The sequence below is a fragment of the Zeugodacus cucurbitae genome, chromosome 2 (genome assembly GCF_028554725.1).
Source record: "Zeugodacus cucurbitae isolate PBARC_wt_2022May chromosome 2, idZeuCucr1.2, whole genome shotgun sequence".
NCBI lineage: Eukaryota > Metazoa > Arthropoda > Insecta > Diptera > Tephritidae > Zeugodacus > Zeugodacus cucurbitae.
This window is the reverse complement of record NC_071667.1, coordinates 79,092,000-79,116,410: the sequence shown is the minus strand read 5'-3', so window position 1 is coordinate 79,116,410 and position 24,411 is coordinate 79,092,000. Positions and strand designations below refer to the sequence as shown.

Below are 24,411 nucleotides of genomic sequence, written 5' to 3'. Positions count from 1 at the left end.
AAGCTTAGAGTAATACAGATGTTTCTACAAAAAATTGGTTTAATGGATTTCGTTTCAAGTTTTAGACCTATTCAAATCATTAATTACTGTAATTGTTCATAATTAACCTAATTGTTTATTAATTAACAACCAGGTGCAGTTGGGAGTTCCTTTTGACCCGCTGTGGGGCGTAAAATGTCCTTTGAACTGCTTTCCCTTAGCAAGGTCCATCTCAGCGCGATCATTCGTGTACTTACTGGACATTGTCGATTTCATTGTCAAATGCTAGTTGACAAAACTGTTTGGAGGAAGGCGAGAGGGAATCATCTAAGTATTTCCTCCTTCACTGTCCAGCTTTTGCCAGGCTGAGGATGAAACGCCTTGGTAGGCCCAAGGACCGAGTAAAGAAATTCGTAATCGATTTCAAGTGTTTTACTTAATCTTAAGAGTCTTTGATCCATTACGAGTTTATTGGTATCACAAAGCACAGCGCTCAAAACTGTCTAAGTGAGATCTTCTGTATTTACAGAGATCTGCCTACAAACCTAACCTAACCTTACCTAATCTCAATTGTGTAAGGCTAATGAAGTATAGTGGCCAGTATAATTGTCCTGGCTACTGAAACAAGATTTCATATTATGTTTGAAAATTTATCTCAGTATCCTAGAATAAGCAGATAATAAGTGCAAGTTTACAGTTTTGTGTAGCACTGTTTGAAGTATTTGGAAGCATTGCGCAAATTTGTGCAAGAATTTAAGGTAGACATGGAAAATAATGCCGTTAATTGACTAACTGCTTGTCATGTTCTCATTTTGATCTATGATTGGCTATTGGCGACTATACTCGGTTTGTTATAGAATAGAGGTATTTATTCTATTAGTTATTGCTACATGCCTTTCATTGAAAATGTCTTTGATAACTTCGCGGTATGGAATTTTTTCTCGCTCTTCCAAATAATAATAAGATAATATTAAGTCACTTCTTGAAGCTCTGAAAAAAAATACAATACGCTGGAAAATATTTTTAACTATCTAAATTTTATCTTATTCCCTTCAAAGGTTTTATTATCCACTCTACCTTCACTTACAATAACAACCACTTCAACTTAGTACTATAACTTTTACTCACGCTTTCTAATATGAAGAAAATATTATTTTTGCAGAGATTTAAAAATTCTTTAAATTAATTTCACTAACCAACACATTTTAAACTTAACCCTTTCTTCATCCAGCTGAATGCACAAACACACCTTTAAGCTAAATTTAGCACTGGATAATTTCCTGATACTTTCAGACTCGGCCGACATAACCTACTTTCGCCCTGCTTATTAGTACCTAATTAAGACTGAAAGCTCAGTGTGAAAGTGAATGAAACCGCCTAAAAATATGCAAAATGAAAGACGCCTGCTGTGAATGGCTATTCATAGCACAGTTTTAGCAGCCAACAGCTGTGATACTAATAGATTAAGTCACCACCGCAGCGGTTGCCGCTCATGCTACTTGCTAACAACCTATTCTCGTGTAGTCAGTATACTGTCAGCGCTGACAGCCAAATTAACTCATTTGTATTTGCCGCTTTCATTTTAAACCTTTGTATCCATAGACTATTGGTATTATGAAAAGAGTATATAGACAAATGACGCGGTAAATATGAATATATTATGTAAAAGTAAGTAAAGAACAGTTCCTTTCTATGAGGAGCTGCAAATATCTAAATATTCAGTATAAAGAATTCACAAATATATGAATTTGGATTATACACATGTCTAGCTTCACTGCGGCTTACCGACAACGGATTCGCAATCACATACATACATACCTACTTAGTGATTGTATACTCATAATACTGCAGTGATAGTTTTAAAGAATGTAGGTAAGTTTCACAATTCATTCAACCAGCTTTCCATTCAAAAACAAAACAAAGACTGACGGCGCCTTCACAGCCCATTCGCACTGTATGAGATTGCTCAAGCGTGTCTGACTGTCTGTCTGCGTATCTGCTTGCCACATTAACTCAATACTCGGCGCTGAATTATTGATTTTCATTGGAGCAGGAGCAGGTGAATGCGAACGACTCGACCAACTGCTATGAACTGCGAACGTAACACAGATAATAAGAAGAAGAACAAAAGTGGTGAGGAGGTAGGACATCAGTTTGATGATTCATTAAAGAAAGGAATTCTACCTAACTACGACACTGTACGCACACATTTCTATGCCATTCTTACTCATTACGGTATAAATATATATATATAAATGTAGATATATATCACACAGTGAGAACCCACTGCGGTTTGCAACTGTACGCACGCAATCAATGATACAACTAACGGTTCAATTCAATCCATTTCACTTCACTTCCACTCTAAATAACCGCACACAGACGCGCAACGCCTTCAATTCACTTCGCTTTATAGTACCCGTGAATGATTGTATAGTGATTCGGTGTGTCTGCAGCGCCCGCAACTAAAATGAAAGATTACGTGAAATAAACAGCAGCAACAACAACAAATAAATCACAACAGCATTGCGCACGTAACTCATTGCTGTCTTCGCTCTGCATCTCTCTTCAGTCTGATGGATGCGAAACATGTATCCGTCCGTCCGTCACGTGCCCAATACCGCTATCAGGAGAAATAATTATCTTGGCGCAAAGTTTTCTTAATTGTGGCGAACTTGTGGTAGCAACGCGCTAGAAGTGGGTTTCTCTGCACACTGTGGTTGCTTTTGTTGGTGTGCTGCGAACTGTGAACTTTAAAGTTTAATGTCTTTAAAGCCGCTTTTGAGTAATGAATTGGGGTAGCTCATTACGTCGGTTGGCATGTTTTAATTAGGTCTATTGACGTTTTAAATTATTTCGTTACATCAATTTTTGTTAATGAAGAGGAGTTTTAAGAGAAAAACAAGTAAGGAAGAACTTAGTCGGGTGTAACCGAATATTTTATTAATTTAATTTAATTTTATTTAATCAAAGTAAAATATGATCCACTTACTCGACATAACGTCCATTAGAATAACGAAAATCATTATATATAGTATATGGGGGCTGGGGTCATTCCTGATCCGATTTCACTCGTTTTTGCCACCGAGCTACATACATCATATGCAAGATTATAAATAAACTTGATTTTTCTAAGATATCTCACATATTAGCCGTTATATACCGTACAAAGTCCACCGGAATCTAGGAAATGCTAATATTAGGTATGTTGGACCTTGTGGTGGCACAGAGACACATTATTAGAAGAAAGCGATTCTCTATGTATTTCTTTAAAATATTTGAGCAATTTACTAATATTTCCGGTAAAAAATTTCCCCCATGCTCTGAGGTATTTATGTTCCATATCTGGGCCTTGAAAAGTTATAGTCCGAATTCAATATTTTTTTGACAAGCGAGGCCACACCTCCAATATAGTATTTGTACAAAATGTTTTTCCGAAATTTTTATTGCTTCTTGATTTATGTATTGTAAAGTCTGAGATGGAACTAAAATTTGAGTTATATTGGAAGTAGGCGTGGTTGTGATCAGAAAATTCCGTAAGGTTAAGTCTATATTAAATTAAACTATTTATATTTCTTCGTATGACTTGACTAACAATAAGGCAAAAATTTGGAGGCCTTATAACATCCACCTGATTCAAGCATGCTAAGAAAAGACATTATAAGGAAACATTTCTATATTCCTATCTAATGATTCATTGAGTCAGGTTACTATTTTCTCGGACCTAAATTGAGTAGAAACATTGAGGTCACGTATCCCCAAAGTGACCACATAAAATAGCTATCCTTCTATTCGAGAAGTTATGCCATAAAGAACCTATCCGAAAGGCTGATGATTTTTTTCCGTGGATTGGCAATTACCGGTCGAAGAGATGCTTTAAGAAAACATACCTCAATTTTGATAAAACTAGGTCAAAATTTAAACCTTAAATAATACCGCGCATTCCTTTATCACTTTCTCTTGAGTAAACTATGTAGTTAAGCTATGCAACAATGATAGTTAAGTGAGCAATCATTACCATAATTTACGAATAATATCGCATAACTTTCAAGCTGATAATAGTAAAAGCAAATTCACTTGAAATTCCACAAAAGCGAAATGCCTTCCGATTTACATCCTTAAGCCATTCACTCCATAGCACACAGCGAAAGGAAATGCAGAAAAGCAGCAAAGAGAAACTGCTTTGCCACTTTTGCAATTTACGCGTCAGAAAATATGCCGCAATGCGACGCTTCCAGGCATTAACCTCACTGGGAATTGAGGAAGCGTGCGCTGCGTCGCCGCCAGCTGATGACTGCCTGTGAGCGCGCGAGCTCAAACAAATGCAAGCGGAAAGCCAGAGGAATATATATTCATATAAAGTGTAAATATATATATATATTTATATAAGTGTGTGTTAGCCAACTTTGAGTCGCTTCGCTTCCGTCGCAAATAAATTTCCTTTGCTCCTACATTCGTATGAGTGTGACTGTGTCTGTGTGCGCGCGCTGAGGTGTCATGAAATATGAGCACAATAAAAATGACTAAGAATTACATTATTCTTAAGAAAGTGCCCGCGGCGTTTGTGAACATCACTATTACCAACGCTTGATTTATGCGCGCATATTTACTGAATTACCCGCGCTGAATGGGCGTGCCGCGTACAAGCGTTGTGAGTATAGTGCTCGCTCATATACTTATATGTATGTATGAGGTGTGTCTGGGAATTGTGAATTGCTCGCTGTCAACTTGCCAGCTCGACGATTATAAATGTTATATGTTACTTATGAGTTATTTATGTTATATAATGTGGCAGGCAAGCTGCTGCTGCTATGCTGCTCCTTTACCACGTTCGTTATTAGCTGCAATATGGCGCATAAAATTCATTGGGCATGCAAAATGTGTAGGCAATAAATTTGTGAATATTGGAAATTGACAAAATGAAGCAGCCAGCTGTGCTCGGCATAACTCAATAATGTAGAAAAATGTGTACGAATCAGTTTAGAAATAAAAAAAATATATATATACATAAAATTTTAGCAAATATGAAGTACGAATTAACGCTGGTTATGGAGACTTCTTTTGGCCGCTATAAGAAGATTCGCAGATGAAATATGGAAGACGAAACTTACAACTTTGTTTTCTTCTTGATACACGGCGCTTTTAATAGTTTAATGAGCTACCACTTTAAGTTGAGGATAGAAATACTCCTCTTTGTAAAAGAAACCAGCCATAACGTCATTTTATCATACGAAATTTTTAAAGCGCGCCTCAATGAGTAAACACTACCAACACATACTCTCTCTTTACTCTTCCCACCGCAGTATTCATGCCAACAAAAGTAGATTTAATGCACAGTAAGATAAGAAATTACGGGTTTTACTTAAAATGAGTTTTATTACGCAACGTTTACTTAATGGGCTAATAAATATTAAGCTCTAGTATATATACAACAACCATGGCATATCAAGACAAAACATTTTTCTACTTAATGTGTTGAGAAAATATGAGAGAGCAGACATAAAGATAACGGGTAAGAAGAAGATAAATGCTTTGTCATACTTACTTATAAAATTACGTAAAATAAAAAAAAATAACTATTTAATATAACAGAAGTTTGCGAAAATCTAGTACATATATCGTGATTATACAGAGAAGAATATATAATCTTCCCTTTTTGGGTTTGGTTAGTTAAATGCACGACAAACTAAAAATATTTAAATATTGATTGAGTTTTGATTCTATTAATAATACCGTTTAACAGCCTTTTTATACAGGAGCTAATTGATCAATAAACCGGCCTCTGCTCGATTAATACGCTGATTAAGATCGATTTACCATACAAAATAAAAATTTACGTAAGTTTTTAATTGAATTTTAAACGACTTGAAAATGAAATGCAACTCTGCGGCAAAGACCGTATTAATACTACTATACGGTAGATGTCGCTTCTAAGTAATAGCGATCAGCAGATGAAACTTACCAACTTCTAATGAAAAGCAAAAACAACAAATATATAACAGCTGATCGGTTATGAAGTAGCCGGCAGTGAGAAGGGCGAAAAGGGTCTCTCAATCAAAATTGTGATTGATCAATTCATTCAGTTTATGTGGTCAAAATTCATAAAAAGTTATCGATAATTTCTGAAAAAATATCAATATTATTATTCTTAGAATAATTAACGAGTCTACCTTAAAATTACTTAAAGCTATATAAACCGAAAATGTCAAAAAAAAATATCGATTATTTCAGAAGAGATATCGATATTATTATATATCGATTATTTCTCAAAATATATCGATAATACTATACAGCAAATAATTAATAACCAGTATTTTTTAAAACTGTTCAAATGATCGATAAGAAACCCGAGTTATCGATAAAATTTTAACGATAAATGCTTTTTACTAGTATTGTACAAAAAACTTAAGTTGGTGTGGAAAACTTATAGCCAACTAAAAGCCATTTCACAAAGTCGTGAACTATGAAGGCACTATGTTGCAGCCCTATGCCCCTCAACGAGTCAGATGAACTTAAAAAGAGAATATTGTAGAAAAAATTGCTGAAAATTTATTTTAAAAAAGTTTCAAAATTTAAATTAATTTAACCCCATTAAGCGCACCCCTTCCCTCCCCCAACTCCTTACTGGCTTAAACTCTTAAAATGTTACAAAAAATTATATGCCAACCACGCAACAACCTTCAATTTATTCAGCTATAAATCCATCTGTGTGAGGAGTGCGCGCACATTTACATATTCGCATAAAGTAAATCATGAGCAAATCTACAAATGGCAGAGCAACAATCTTAATGTGCATGTAAATAAAACATGCACGCATATATTTGCATTTTTGTTGTCAGCCATTCATTCCTACATTCCCACAACTCTCATATACTCGAAGCGGGCGCGCTGTGCCATTATGTTGCCGCGCAAATGTACAAAGGCATACTTGAAGCATAAATTGCTAGCACAACGAGTGAGCACGAATCGAGTGCAAATGAATGCACACACGCACACATATATGACGACTACAGTTACTTTGTATGCGCGCCGTGAATCATTTACCCACACCAGAACGTATTTTGTATTCATTCATTCAATTTGCGTGCAGACATGCAGCAAAACAAGACAATTGCACGAAATATACAAACAAACACATATGCATATATGCATACATATATACTTAGGTATATATTTACAGTCGTGAACACACCTGCAGCACCGCCAAACATTTGGATTGTTGTTGAGAATTGACGAGACATGACGCCGTTTGAAGCATGGGCGTCCTGAGTGACAGGATGTTGCAGGCAACACACGCTTGCGACAGCGACGGCAGCGTGTCGAACGTGTTTAGCATTACAAATGCGATAAAGAGATTAAAATCCTCAAACGATAGCACAGCAAAGTGAGTTTCCTACCGCGCTAAAGCTATTAGGCGGCGTGTGTTGCTTTGGCAGCATTTGTTGCCAGCAACATTGTTGTAAAACCGAGTGACAATGGAGGAGCTAGGAGTATGTGGCTGGCTGACTAAGTTTGTGCTTGACAATCAGCTGAAGTACGAGCGATTATCTAGCGGAAATGTGCTTTGCATATATATGGAGAAGAGTGCTTTTCAAAGCATATAAGTGAAACACGTTGTGTATGGAAGCTCACGGAGAAAAATAAAAATTATTTTTTTTTAATAGAAATGTGTGTATATGCATGAGTACCCACGTCTGTTATCGGATAATTGTATTTCTTTCACTTGGCTTCAATTGCTTTGCTGATTATTAGCTTTATAGAATACACGTGTGGTGACATGGCGTATGAGTAACCTCTTGATTAGTGTAAAATTTGATTATTTTTGAGAGAATTTAACTATTTAATTATATTAAAAAACGTAATTTGTATTACCCAAATTTACATTTAAATTATTTTTGCTGAAATAAGTTACATTTTTTTTTTTTCAATATCGTACTAAATGAAAAATTAAGCTAAAAAACTGTCGAAAATCATTAAACAGATATTGATTATTTCCGAAAAAATATCGATATATTTATACTAAATATATTTAACAATCGTTTCTGAATAGTTCTTTGAGCTTTACAAGCTAGAGATATTTATATTATCTGAAAATACACGAGGGACATGGCGTATGAGTAACCACTTGAATAGAGTAAAGTCTATATTTTTTTTGCGAATTTTGTGATTAAATTATATAAAAAACATATTTTTATTACAAGTATTCACATTTTAAATTATTTTCGTTGAAATAAGATAAAAATATAATTTTTCAAAATTTTATTAAACAAGAAATTTTTAGTTAGTAAAACTTTCCAAATTCTAAACATCTCTGTAGCTCAATTTCAATGCTTCAGATAGCGTAACTTCCCTTAAATATGCTTTACTAAACAAATGAATATAAATAATACTTACATTTCTGTATATTTATAGAAGCATATTTGAATAGCCATTATATGACGCTTTATAAAGCTTCAACTGTTATCTGGAAAAACACTTTCTAAAACATAATATAATAAGTGTAAATACTTATTTCTTAACAAGTAAATAAATAAAATCGCATAAAGCACTTAACCTCTTTAGCTGAGTGTATTATTAAAATAAGTTTGTCAGTCGACCGCCGAGCTTAGCAATCTCATATTTCAAAGTTCAAATGTTTTACGCTTGCTTTCAAATATTATAAATGCAAAGGTACATTTCACTTCAAAAGCAACGCAGCATATGTGCACCACAAGCAGCTGTTTTTAGCTAGAAATTCACCTTAAACACATATTGAAAAACCACTTTCTAGCGATTACCAAGGTCAAAGTGTTGGCGTTGACGTCGCAGCCGCAGCCGGAGCTGTCGACATTTATGCCGTTATAAACCACACCTCAATTACGTGCAAATTTCAATCAAATGCAAATAGGGCAAGCCACACAACAACTTGAACAACAACAACATATGTACATGCAAATAAACACACACGTATAAATGAAAGTCAGCTGCTAGTGTTTTCTTTCACATGCTGCCTTGCTAGGCAACGACTTGCACATTTTGTGCTTAGCTTTCTCTTTTCTTCTACAACCTTTTCTTCTGCTGCTCCATTCTCGAAATTATTATGCTGCAGCATGGCGCAATTTCGAAGTCATCAAGTAAACCGAAAGGACAAGCACACACCACGAAATGGGTTCAAAGGCATCATAAACTCACGCTGTGCAGTCGCACCACAGCCACAGCCACACATGTGCGCACATCATAATTTACAGCTCACTCGAGAAAAGGGTTAGCGTTTGAAGATTTATGCGATAAGGGCCAAAAGTGTGCTAATAGGTTATGTGCACTTGTGTTGGGGAGAACGTAGAAAGCAAAAAGGGAAATTTATGAAAATATATATACACGTTCTTTTGTATATGAATTGCTTGTAAATAACGTCGTATACAAAATATATGAGCATAGCTAAGTAATTTCTAACGACTTTACAAGATTTTTTGATTACTTGAAGTTGTTAAACTGTATAATTTTTAAAATTGAGGTGTCTAAAAAATTATTTTGATTGAAATGTTTTCATTAAATCCAAGTCTTGTCGTAGTGTATACATGTCTGTTATCGCCGAATTGTATTTCTTTCTCTTGGCTTTACTGATTGTTGACTTTTAAAATACACTTGTGGTGCCATGGCGTATGAGTAACCACGTAATTTGGGTTAAATTTTATTGAATTTAACATTTAGTTTACAAAGCTTGGTTTTTATTCAAGGAATTCACATTTAAATATTTTTAATAAGAATAAAATAAAACTATCTTCACAATTTTACTAATTAAAAATATATGCTGAAAAAAATATGCCAAAAATTATAAAAAAGGTCGATCGATCTGTCATTCAAAAATTATATTTTACTACTCAAAATTTTACTTTTAAATTGTCTGCAATATAGCTACTATTGTAAAAATACACTTTTGTACTTATGTGATTATTATAGAATAATGTTACGTATACGCCATGTGTTATTCTCTAAGAGTTGACAATTATAATAGGGGTTTTCAAAAGGGACGCTAGAAAAATATTAGACCGATAGGGACAGTAAACGAATCCATATTATTCCTTCACTCTCTTCACTGAGATTTGCCATTTCATCACGGAAAAGATATACGATCCAACAGCGAGTGGAAATTATCGGAGTCAGTTGCCTTAACTTTAAGAGCGCTTCGCTCAATGTATGGTCTTTCTCATTTTAGGGTGAATGGCTTCTTTAATAAGCAAAATAAGCGTTATTGTTCAGGCAGCAATTCACACATACTCCATATGTCACCATTGTATCCCACAAAAACTGACAGCGTCATTGGGCCGTATTTCTTTCGTGATGATCAAGATCGGCACGTTGCTGTGAACTACCGCTCAATGATAAACAAATTTTTTTAGCCCAAATTGGATGATATGGACTTGGACAATACGTATAATCTCACGAAATGACTATTTCCTGTGGGGCTACGTCAAGTCTATGTTCTATGCCAACAAGCCAGCGACAATTGGTGAACTTCGTACGAATATGGAAATTGCAACAGTATTTTTGAAAAACCTATAATTAGGTATATTTGAGCTAGGAGATGTTATTACCCGATTTCAATAATTTTTGGAACAGAGACACACTATTAGAAGAAAACAATTTCCTCTGAATTACATTAAATTATCGTAGAGAATTACCAATATTTTCGGTTAAAATGTACCCTTATGCGCTGAGTTCAACATATTCGATATCTGGGGCCTTGAAAAGTTATATTCCGTTTTCGACAATTGTTACAAAAGTGAAGCCAGAGATGATACGCACTATTTGTGTAAAGTTTTATTCCGCTATCTTCATTGGTTCCTTATGTATATATTATGAAGTGAAGATTCGTTAATGAGTGAACACACTTTTAGTAATTTTTAACCTAACCTTTGTATGGGAGGTGGGCGTGGTTGTTATCCTATTTCTCTCACTTTAAATCGACTTAACATGTTTACACAAATTCAACATGTTTTTGTGAAATGATTTGGGGATTTAACCTTATGAATTTATAATTATTCTCCCAAAAGCAAAGGAAATGTATCACATTAGTACTAATTTAATCAGCTCTATTATTCACAGTACACTGCTTAAACATATTTGTTCACACATTATTCATATTCAAGCATTAATATGTACAGCCCACACTATTATTCCACTTCGCTTTGTCTTCATCAGTTTGTTAGATCCGCTCTTTAACTTCCGGCATGTGCCTTCCGCAACACAACCACACACTACACTTCACACACTGCACTTCAGTTGTACTCACTGGTATTTCATCACCCACAACGGCTGCTTAGCCAACATCTTCTTATGCTGTTTATAATAACAAATTTGAGTGCGTTTGTCATGCTTGACTCCTACTTATATGGCCACACACCTACATACATATATATATGTAGAAACATAAAAGAAACATGCGACCACCTACAAAATCAGTTGTTTGTTTGTTTTACTTGCTTGCTTAGCAATATATATCTTCACACATTCACTTGTTTTTCCTTGTACACCCTACTTACAGTTCATGCTGTCATTAGGTTTTCGGTGTTTTGTGTTTGTTGTTTGTTGTTGTGGTTATGTCAGAACCTGCCTCGTAACCAGCTCAAGTGCGAGTTGAGTGCGGCAAGCCTCTTGTTTTGTTGTACGAACAACAAGCAAACACACACACCCAACCGCCACTCAACACACTTCAAATAAGCACAGCTCATGTACACAGACACTTATGTGCATGTGTATGTATGTAAATGTGTGAAATAATAAAAGCATCAACGTCAACAAGTCAGCTAAGCAACCAGCACACCAGCGGCTTTAGCTGTTTTAGTTAAGGAGCAGCTCTGGTAGCACACTTTTTCAAGCCGTTTTTTGTATTATGATACACAATTGCTGTTGTTGTTGTTATTGTCGACCTGCTTTTTTATTTAGCTTTAAATTGTTGGCGCTGCTGTTAACCTGCTTCACTTTTTTTTGTTTTGCTTTTTTTCTTCTCCACTTCGTTAGTTAGTTAGAAGTTTTTGATGATTTTATTTATAGTCACCAAATGCAGGAAAGCAAAAGCAACAAAAAAACAATTTCGGTGTTGCTCTGGCTATTTAGTGCGCTTGAATTTGAGCAACTGGCTCTCAAGTGAAACTTGTGAACTTTTTGTTGAACTAATTTTCATTCTTCTACGGTGACACTGTGTGACTTCAGCCAAGTGTAGCTTTGTGGTGTGAGAGGCATTGTGCTAAATTGGATATGTGATGAGCTTTCTTTTGCTTGTTCTGCTAATAGCTGGCAGTTTTAAATTGAAAAATAATTGAATTTTAAATTTTTATATTAGTTTTTATACGGAATATAGCCTGTTAGGCAAAGCCATTCAAGTTTTCTTTGAGTGGGTGTTGGAGGGCGCTCATTAGAAAATAAGAAAATGACAGCAATGAAGTTTATATTTATATTTACTAGAAAGCCTTAGTTCGATTTAGTAAATGTTTAACTAGTTTTAGTTGGCATAAGTTCAATTTAAAGAGTCTTAGTTGATCATAAAACACTCTCTTCGAAGCCAAACATTTTCAAATTTATTATCAAATCCAAAAAATAATAATTTTTATACTCTCGCAACTCAATGTTGCAGTTGAGAAACGGTAGAAATCGGTACACACCCACGCCTACTTCCCATATAACACCATTTTGGATTCTATCTGATTCGTTGACTTGAAAATATATATATAAACCAACAACCAATAAGGATAACGTAATAAAACTTTGCACTAATACTATATTAGACTTACTCATTTAAAAATTGTCGACATAGGACTATAATTTTTCAAGGCCCCAAAGGTCTAATCTGAAGACCTCAGTACCAATGGATAGTTTTTTACCGGAAATATCAGTAAATCTCTCAGATATTTTATAGAAATTCAGAGGGATAATAATTTCCCCTAGCTCCCACATACATATCTCCCACATTTTTGAACATTCAATGGGCTTTACACCATATATGTATATCGGTTAATATGTGACATATCTTAGCAGAAAAACAGATCGACTGATCAGCTACCACCAGCTCCGTCAGAATAGGGAAGGACCTTTCCGAGCCGTTCGACACCAAACGAGGTTTCAGACAAGGCGACCCCCTATCGAGCGATTTCTTTAACCTAATGCTTGAGAAGATCTTTTTCAATAGTTACCAGTTATTGGCCTATGCCATTGTCGGCTGCAACAACAGGGCCGTGTGTGCAGCATTTCCAAGTCTGGAAAAAGAATCGAAACAAATGGGTCTAGTAGTGAAATAGGGCAAAAAGGAATTACCTCCTGTCATCATGCCAAGGGTCTCAGAGGGTAGGAAACCACATCACTGTTGACAATTACAACTTCGAGGTAGTAAAAGACTTCGTTTATCTAGGTTCCCGCACAAACTCAAACAACGACGTCAGCCGCGGAATGAATCGGAGGATCACTCTTGCCAACAGGTGCTATTACGGGCTCAGTAGGCAATTGAAAAGCAGAACCCTCTCTCGCAAAACCAAAGTAACGCTATATAAGTCGTTCATCATACCCGTCCTAATGTATGGCGCGGAAGCATGGACGACGACCAATAAAGATGACCACTCCTTACTAGGTTTCGAGAGAAAAATCCTCCGACGGATTCGTTGGAATGATGAGCTGTATGAGCTCTTCGGCTATATGGACATAGTGCGGCGCATAAAAATATAGCGGTTGTGCTGGCTTGGACATATCACCCGAATGGAAGAAGTGTGTGTTATGTATATGTATTATATCAAGTGGATGTGGACCTGACGAAGCTTGAAATCTCCACCTGGCGCCGTAGTGCGCAACGCAGAGACGACTGGCGAAAGAATATGTACGCGGCCAAAACCGACACCCGGTTGTTGTGCCAATTGATGAGATACTCTTGGATATAATGTAGCTTAGTTGCGATTTTATGAAATCGGTCCAGACATTATCACAGCTTCCATAAATTATATATTTATAAAGATTCTCGCTATTCTAGCGGACTTTATGCCAAATATATGGGTCAAATTGTGTATTATCATAAAAAAGTACATAAATAAATTGTGGGAGTATGAAATTTTCAAATACACCCGAATTTAGTCATTTCTTACGTTCACTTGTTCAGTTTTCACACCTTAAAAAATTTCACTTTCAATGGGAATGTTATTTCAAATCAAATTTAAGATGACATGGGCACATAAATAATTAATTTGCAAGGATGAAGGAATAAAACAGAGATTTCATAACTTTCTTTTCACACGCACATATAAAAAGGCAACAAATAACCAGGAAATATGTACATGCCATCAATTGAAACACACATAACACAATAAAATATAAAATAAGACGCCATAGCAAATAAAGATTTATCGATGATTGCTTCGACACATTTCCTTTCCACACATCACTTGAACAATCTGTCAATCGCGAAGCATTGAGTGTGATTTGAGAAGTCAACTTGAATTGCCATCAAATCAAAAATGGCAAAAGGACCAGGAAATGTCATTCTGCTTATATATACAAGTATATGTATATGTATATATTTCTTTATATGTATGTATACCCGCCTGCATATTTATGAAGACGCATTGCTGTTGGCGTGTGCACCATAAAGTATACAATTACTTTACGACTGGTGTTTGGCAGAATATTTTCATGTCAACAAAGTCGTAAACAATAGGATCAAAGCATATCACTTTTCATGCAAAATGCACGAACTTGTCATAAGCCAGGCACAATTGACGCATAAAAGGACGACGGCACTAGGTAAAGAGACATGTGTGTGTGTCTCCTGTGTGTTTGAAAAAAGCAATTTGCCAAATCAACAGGATTTATAACACATCGTAAAGTGAAAAGAATAAAATAAAGTTGAGCGGCACATAAAAATCGTCAGCAGCTGTCAGCTTTGGTTGTCATGGCCAAGTTGGCTGTTGCTAGCCAAGAAGTTTCGTCGTGCAGATGGTAGGTGATTTTCATTTAATGGTATATGCTGGGTCCATGACGTCAGTATGCTGCGCAGCCGGCATGCTGATTGGTCATGTCTGTGCGTGGGTGCCCGAATTACTGACCATAAATAAATTTCAATTTGATTATTCAAAGGTCTTTAATATTGAGGTTATATATCGACATGATCAGAGAGTTGGAATGAGAATTGGATGATTTCGAATAATAATCACCAGTATCTTCTATAGAATGAAATAGTCTTTAAATAAAATCACAAGAAAAAAATTCTCTATCCATCTCACTATACGGCAAAATCTGCTTTTTTCATGCATTTGACCAAACCAATTCTCTTTTTTTTTTTATTTAGCAAAAATGTGAATTCTTTGTTTTTCGAAGTTAACCTCCAATATCAAAATATTTGCCTTCGAATTTCTAAATTGAGCTAGCTTCAAGTTTTTTCGAAATCCCTATTTTTTTTCGAAGACCCAACTTTGACTTCTTATAGTACTTGTGTTGCCTTGGCCGAAAAATTTTAAACACCTATTGACATAAGAGGAAAATTTAAATTAAACCATTTTATGATAATTATATTCTTTCTATTTTCGAAATTCGTAAACAAATATTTCGATATTGAATGCTAGCTTCAAAAAAGGGAGAAAATCGTTTTTTACTTATGACTCAATCGCTCGAAAAATATTAGTTTGGTCCAATACCGAAACAAGTTTGATTCTTAGTACCTCAAGGCGCCACGCCCATGTTTCATAAAATTTTATTTTCCACGTACCTTTTAAGTGTTGAGTAATGCCAGCAGATATTATAATATATTTACAAATTTTACTCAAAATTCTGTGAACTTGATCCTTATCATATTACTTACCAGCAATTAATATAAATTCTCCCCTCTCTCCTTATATGTAAATGATTTAAAGCGTTTTAATTACCCACCATTTAACATTTTCGCCACCAAATCCGAAAACAAATTTGCTGCTATTTAGAAGCAATTTACAGGTTTTCGAAATTTGAGTTCAAAGAGCGCAAAAACTAACGGTGCAGAACGGCGTGCCAAGGTGGATGAGCCGTGTTTAATAATCCACACACACATACACAAACATCAGGCAATACATATAAGCACACAGGACAACAATATGGACACACGAACGCCATAAATCCTTGCTGCTTACACACCGCTCTAAGCAAACATGAGCCAACGTCTAAGCCACCTGCACTGGCAACGGTGTGATCTGTGTCCCAGAATTTAAGCTCCCTTGCACTTAAGTGGGCATGAAGGCCAACGCCGAAATGTAATGGATATCAACAGCAACTGGCAAATAATGCCACGCCATAAAGCGCTGTGATTACACCGGCGTAGAAGACCCTTGCCAGCCGTGTGTCCATAGCAATGACATGCTTGGCCTTTGGCCATTTTCTTGTTGGCATATTAGTGAGCTTTCAAGTGCCCTGGTCAACAACAACAATAATTCACAAACACACGCACGCAGTGAAGTCCAGCTGCCATTGTTCGTCGACGGTTGCTTAGCCGAAATGGCGCAGTGGCAACCACTTACAGACACTCAGTATTTGGCGGGTATTTACGAGCCACTTACACACACACACACTCGCACGCACGCACTCACTACATAAATATTTGCGCGTACACGTGCACTTACGCCTGCCTTAAGCGTCTAACCACATTGAAGTACACGCACGACTGCGCGGCGACAGCGACGTCAGCGTTATCCTTTGTGTGCGCAGGCATTGTTTGTTGCTGTTGTTAAAGCCGCCGTCAATGCAATTACAATGGACGTTGCTACTTTTGGCTGCTAAACAGCTTTTAGTCTGCGCGCATTGTTGTTGTTTTGTTGTTGTGCGCTGGTCGACAGCTCTAAGTTGCTCGCATATCTCGCTTTATTTGCCTCTCGTCTCAAATTGGCCAAAGCAAGCAGATCACACAATATTTACCATCAGCCATAAGGACATTTGTTGTTTTTATTGTTGTTGTTATTGGATTTTGTTACAAAAGCGGTTAGTTTGCGTTTGGTAAAATATATTTTTGGTATTTATGTGTATATGTTTGTGGAAGTGACCTAAACGAAATAAATTATTTCAATGAGATGGTTCACCAAATTTTATAAAATCCCATAATTATTATATCCATATTATTCTAACAAATCTCAGAATAGAAAAAAATACACTGTCAAGCTTAGAAACTCATGATCCACATCCATTTTCCTCTAATAATTCTACTATTTTCTCTGATAACCCTCTTTTATAGCCATTAAAATATCTATTCCTTATCACTACTCTTTCCTACTGGGCGCCTCACAACCGCAAGTCTGTGTGGATTTTACGCTTTCGTATATATGTACGCTATAACATTTATTCGCTCTGACGCCATCACTTTGCTGCCACTTCTATAGTTCGGTCAATTGGTTGGTTGACCGTGCAAATGCTGTCTGCCGGCTGAGTGCACTCGAAGATTCAAGTGGAAATGGCTCCGATTTTCTGGCCATTTGAAACTAAAATACCCGAAACCGCAAACTCTTTGGTCAATGAGTTTGGTTGGTTTTTGGTTTTTTTTTTTCGTTTTGTTGGTAATGAAGTGATTGATTGAATGAATATATGTCTAATTTGATTTCTGCACCCAATTTGATATAGACTAAATGTAAGTAAGGCTATTGCTAAACGGATGCTAATTGCGAAAGTAATACAATTGGAAGTCAAAATGTTGGACCAAATAAAAGAAAAAAAAATAAAAGAAAATTTAAATATGATTTAATTTATACAACAAAAGAGTTGAATTTCCATGGAACTATGCAATTAAGACGCATATAGTTTTTGCGCCGAAAAGTAGGCAACAATTTTTATATTCGTTGAAAATACTCAGCACTATATAATGGAAGGTATGAAAAATATTTTCTTCTAAATTTTAGAACTATCTAAGAAGATAAATAATCTCACTATACAGAGTTAAGCCAAATAAATCTGAGTTTAAGTGAATAGTGGCTAGTGGAATGAAGACATACAAATATTGGCTATCAAAACGGCTGTCACTCAATATCTACATAGCCTTATGTAAACATAAAATTTTTTTGCGAAAGTAGACCAAAAAACTTTTTAATATAACCGTTATTTGTCAGTTATCCATATACAAATATTTAACCCGAAATTTAAATCCAAACTCAGCAAGCTATAACTATACTACTATTTACCATGAAGCTGTCACTTTAAATACAAACAAATAGCAGAAAAACAAATTCTGAAAAATAATAAAAATATAAATTTCAATTTGCGCACAATTTATGCATTTTTATGCTGTCACGTTGCATGCTTAGCCATGTTTATTTGCACAAACGTACTGCATGTACAAACCCCCCTGTGTGCATTTGCTGCATTTTAATTGGAATTAAAAATGCCTCAATGCCAAATACAAACACATATTTGTATATAAATGTATGTAAAAATAAAATAGCATTGTTTATGCTTTATTATTGTTAGACACACTTTAAATAAACTGTTTTTTTTTTTTGCAAATAGAAAAAATATCTAACTATATTTACACAGGCATCCAGCTATGCTTTACACACACGGACTTAGTGGAAATTCAATTAAAATTGCTCAATTATTTAGGCTGCCTTTCACTTTCATTTGCATATGCAATTATCGCTGGCATCTAAAATTGTTTTTACAAAAATATATGCATTTGCTGTTTGTGTGTGTGTGTGTGTGTGTTCTTTATGTAAACCTTACTATATAGTGAAGTGTGCGCATAATAAATCAATTTAAAATAAATTGTATCAGAAGGTCAAATGCAAGTAAAATAAATTGAAATAGATTTGATATTGCTAAAATCCATTTAAATTTAACTCAAATTGCATATAATCTTTTGCATACACAAACTGCAAGGCTTTATGCTATCTCATATTGAGAAGGAAAGGATATTAGCTTTAATTATTATTTTATTAGAATTTATATTAAATCGATATTACCGAAGATAATATAGTGCAAAGATGCATATGTACAAATTCTTATTAATATTTCTGCCAACAAAAAGTGACTTATTTCATATGAAAGCAACTTGAATTACAGTTGAAATTCTATAACTCGAAATTATCCATAACTCGCACTCAATAGAAGTCAACTTTCAATAAATTATCTTCCATAACTCGGAAATCTCTCTAACTCGATTTTTTTTGTGGATTGTGGTGATTCGAGTTAGGGAATTCCGACAGTAATTTCTATAGAAAATTTAGTCTCATGCGATAATATACATTATATAACTGATCCACTTAAAGCAATAATAAAGCTTCGCCAAATCACTTCTTTGTATATTTCAGTGTTCTTCTCTCAAATTCCAATTGAACAATATATGTATATTCCTACATATCCCACATGATTTTAAAACAAAAAATAAATTATTCAGTAGACTTTTGAGAAAAAACAAGCTTTTTATACGAAACACATAAAAACCAGCACCGTTTTTTGTCACCAAAATATTGTGTCAATGAAATCAACCAGCAAATTAATATGTCAGAGGGTTTTTATCAAAGGCTTTTTGTTTGAGTATTGCGAAAAATACTTTGAATTTCATATACATTACTGTTGTTTTTGTGAATTATGGCTATTGTGTTTTTTGTTTAAGCTATTGTGTTTGTTTTACGCATTTACTTTTTCATATGGGTACCTGCAATTTCATGAGTATGTTTTTTGTCATTTCAGCTAAATGGAAGTAATTAACATATGACAACATGTTCAGTCAAATTGTGGTGATTTTAGCGTTTTTTATTTTAGGTAAGTAAAAGCAAATATTTTCATATGAACATACAAGTAAAATATTCCATTCGGTGGAACAAATAATTTATACGCAAAAAAATTTCAATATATTATTGAAATTTCAAAGGAAAATATAAAGCAAATATTTAAGTTACTATTTTTGAGATTAAATATGTATATAATTTTTTTATACAATTATAATTAATAAAATATAAAATAGAATAAATAAAAAAAGTACTAATAGGAGTTCTGAGTGTCGCTGGAAAAAAGATAATCTATATTTCTTCAAGATCATTAAAATATGAAAACATTTTACATTCGATTACAGAGTAACAGAAAATTTCCAATGTTCAAACTAAAATAATAAATGTAATATTATAATTTCTTAATCAATATTTTTATTCTTCAAATATAATAAGATGGCTTAAACTGTCATTTTAACCTGATTTATTTGCACTATATTTTCAAAGTGTACTGCTAACAGTTATAACATAGTACACTAAAGTGATTAAATGTTAATATTATTCCGAGTTAAATTGTGTATCAGAAAGCTTAGTAAGCTGACAAGGCAACAGCAAATGTCTTGAATTCATGCTAAAAGCACAAAAAGCTTTTTGGATGTACTCGTAAAAGCAGTTAGTGGAGCCTAAGCTTTAAAACATACGTTCATTATGTGCTCAGGTCGCTAAGAAAATTACCTACAAGCTTTAAGAGCTTTTTTTGGGTGTGGTATTTTTCGGAGCTTTTTAAGCTTTCGAATATAAGAACTTAATAACAAGTGGTGAGAATATCACAAGCACAGTAACAACAAGTTGTCTGCGAAAGCATTTTTATATAAAGATAAAAGCTCTTTACTCTCTTCGAACTGCGAAGGAGCGAGAGAGGTGGCGCACTATCGTCGATTCGGCTATAACCGGCTAAACGGTTGCAACGCCAATCACATACATACAAAAGCTCTTTACAGGAAACAGTTACAAAATACTGTTTAATGACAACTTCCGGTGTATTTTTAACTAGTTTCGAGGTTACAAGTTGCGGAAGTTGTTGGAGGTACAAGGCGACTCAATAAGAAGTGTTATCTACTGAATAATAAACCAAACTTAGCTGTAAAAATAATATTATAAATTAAAGCTCCGTTTATAATTTACGTTTGAACCAACTGATATTACTTCAAGTTTTTTGCGAGGTTGCTAGTCTGACTAATTTCATGCATTTTAATAGTTTGAAAGCTGCAGCAAATATAAAACTTGCACTATATTATTAATAAAGAGAAAAGGGAAAGGTTTCCGATGAGCATTATTTTGATGACGGTTCATTTATTAACTACTATTAGTATATCCACTTACCTTCAGAAAGTAAGGTCTGGCTTTCAAAAAGCGCCCTAATGATAAAGAATAAAAATATAATTAAAATCACAAATTATAAAAGCTAGTTTGTACAAATAATTTCCAAAACAATTTCAATTTGTTATTGGACAAATTTTAGATGGAAGCAAATTTTTTGTATATTAATTCAGAAATGTGGCCTACATTTTGGCGCATTAACTAAAAGCATAGGTGGAAAAATCAGTTATGCTGAACTAGCCATATATTTATGTTTAATTTTATTGCTTCGATATTGCACTCACTAAAATCACTGATACCAAATAGTCCATTAGCCGGCTGCATTGCACTCGCTTCTCATGAAATCTCACAACTCACAACAGGAAAGCGCAACTCCACAATATTTCATTAAGAGCTCGCAATGCGAGTAGCAACTTTCTTTAATTTCCTTTACAAGCTAATCCACTTCATCGTATGGCAAGTTAGTAAATAAATGGCATAACTGTATAATCACAGCAACTTACACACAACATACAGCATACTTCACAAGTGACCAACTAACCAACTAGATGAGTTACCGAATTGGCAACTCGTAGCTTCTTCCAAATATTGTGGCCAACTAACTTAACTCAACTTAACTGTAAGTGTGCTAACGGGCAATTAAGGTTAATTCGAAGGAATCAATTTCGACATTAAAGTTTGCATTCTCGCCGGATATATAAATGGATAAATAGTTGTTGCCCCTTTTTTGGTAGCATTAAGCTTAATATGTGGGGGCAGCAGCAGCGGTTCGTTAATCGAAAAAGTTTTAATATTTCCTATTGATATTACTTCGATGCGAAAGTATTAACTGTATAGTGGCTGTAGGAAGTAAGTCATACTTCCGTGTATACATAAATACTGGCCACATAAGTCCAGCTAAATGAATGTTTGGCAAAACTTTACAAAATGAAAATTAATAACGAAACGAAACGGTAAATTGCTGCTCCTTTTATGCGCACTCCGGCTCGGTTGTTAGGCTGTTGGGCCGGTCGGTAAGTAATCCTTCGTGCATGATTAGATATTTGATTGAAATGATTTGGCTTTTGTATATTCAAACTGATTGCAACAACCACGCATCATTTGTATGTAAATGCTGTATATATATTTACTTATAGGCATATTTGAAAACAGACCAAGACATGTATGTGTTTGTTTGTGCCTGAAACGGAAATGCTCCAAATAACAATATGAATTTTGATTTACCCGAAATTATCGGGCAGCCAACCCATCATTAACTATTGTATGTTACACACATATCCACACTATATCATATAAATATATAGTATATATTTATTCTCCACACAACAACAGCAAACATTTTTATGCAAGTTGGTCATATGGCATGATAAATTATAGGCAAACACCACCGACTTATTTACTCTCAAACAGACGTACAAATGAAATGATGAAGGAGTATATGTTTCAACACTGCGAAGTATAATAATAAATACAACAATGCGTTTGCACAACAATAAACAAAGCTTAATAACGGGTTCACAAGGCAATTGATAGCTTTTATTGAACTGACTTTTGTAGGCCGTAAAGTTAATAAATGGTGTTGGTTTTGTAGTTGCTGTTGCTATGAAGTTACGAGTAAATTACGGAAATTTTTAGTTTGCGCTACGCAGACCGCAATTTTGATTGCTGTTTGTCGGAAAGTGTGTTTTTGTAATCAACAACAACAAAAGCAACAGCTTAGCTTGTATTTCCTCTTGCTTATATAATCTCAAATTGGTAATAAATTACTAACGATAAAATGCTTGACCGCTTAGTGTTGAGCTATTGCCTTAAAACATTGTATTTGTTTTTGTATATATGCTTCAAACATACTTGCATTTAGAAATACTGTTTACAAGTAACAAATAATTGTGGGTTAAAGGTAAAGCTTTTACATTGTTTATTGTTGTGATTGGGCTTAGGTACTTGATATTATAATCAAATTACTTCAGTTGAAGAAGAAAATCTGTTCTTACTAAAATAATTTAAAGTACATATAGCATTCGATTTTTCGATTTTTCTTTGGTACTTGGTTTTTATGTGGTGGGTCCCAAGCCCTACACACAACCGCAGAAGCGGGTTCGCCTTCTCACTTTAGCTCGCCTTCAAACGGATGTTTGTTAGCTACCCAGAGGATACTTGCTCTAAAACCGGAAGTCGTGAACTGCTTGAATCATGTGGAGAAGAATCATTTCTGGCCACTCCCAAGTGAATGACAATCAAAAACTTTCCTCACTTACGTGAACTTCTACACATGATCCCATCCTCCTAATGGCTATAACCGGCTAAACGGTTGAACGTCAATCACATACATGCGTACATATATCATTCTGTATGTATTTATATGTATGTATATAGTGAGAAAGTCCTCTTTATATAGTTCGCAAAGATGCTATATGACCTAATATGGTCTAGTAAAAATAAATGTTTTATTTATGCAGCAAATTTTATGCTTCATTTAGGCTAATTAGAATTATTTAGGACAAATATACACCGTTTTGATCGCTAAATTGTTGCCATTTCAGAGGTAGTGTCATAATGTCCCTTTTATAGAACCCTTATCCCTATTAAACTGGGACAGTCGATTTTCATTTGCAAATCATAGAAGATGATTCCCTACCATTTCCATCAAACACATAAAAGAACCTTCTTGTTAAACCTGGTCGCCGGAATACCGCGATTCGACCTCGACCGTTTCCGCTTGACTGTGTCGTAAGCAATCCACTTTTCATGACCAGATACTATCCCTTTCAGAAATGGATCGATTTTGTTGCCACTCAGCAGCGATCCGCAAATGGATATTCTGCCTATGAGTTTTTTTCTCAAACTATTATGCGTCGAGCAAGCACGAAACGGTCTGAAAAGTATTTTTACCTCCCTTTCCCTTGCCAAAAAATACATCAATTGAGAGCCAAAGCAGTTCATTAATACAGTTTTCCTCAATTTGTGTACTCTAGCGCCATCTAACGGATAACCTTATCCCAAATGCATCCCAACAACTCTTTATATAACAAACTCAAAGAATTTTAGCACTTCTTTGTCTTGAAATCTCAATTCTCTAAAATAACGACTTTTAAAAGTATACCCAATTCATTCGATGCCAAAGTAAGATAAGTCCTTTTCGCACAGAAGTTAATTGATCAATTAACCGGCCTTTGCTCGATTAAAGCTCTAATTAAAATCAATTTACCATACAAAATAAAAAACTAATTTTTCTACATTAATTTTTAATCGAATACAAAAAAAAATCAGAAATGCCACCCCACTCTACGCTGTTAATTTGGCTGTGTTAGTGATATAATAGCTATAATGCAGACCAACAGTAGATGTCGTTGCTGAAAATAATGGTTGTGAATATCGATAA

The 24,411-nt window shown here is 34.8% G+C and overlaps 1 protein-coding gene across 1 annotated transcript in view; it reads left to right on the top strand.

The window, feature by feature from the left end:
- The window catches only part of LOC105213327 (uncharacterized), a 201,062-nt gene that overhangs the window by 3,326 nt on the left and 173,325 nt on the right, over positions 1 to 24,411 (top strand). Inside the window, exon 2 of the mRNA XM_029041040.2 lies at positions 19,633 to 19,704. Coding sequence (XP_028896873.1) covers positions 19,662 to 19,704 — 43 coding nt within the window. The 5' untranslated portion in view covers positions 19,633 to 19,661. The remainder of the gene's footprint in view (positions 1 to 19,632; positions 19,705 to 24,411) is intronic.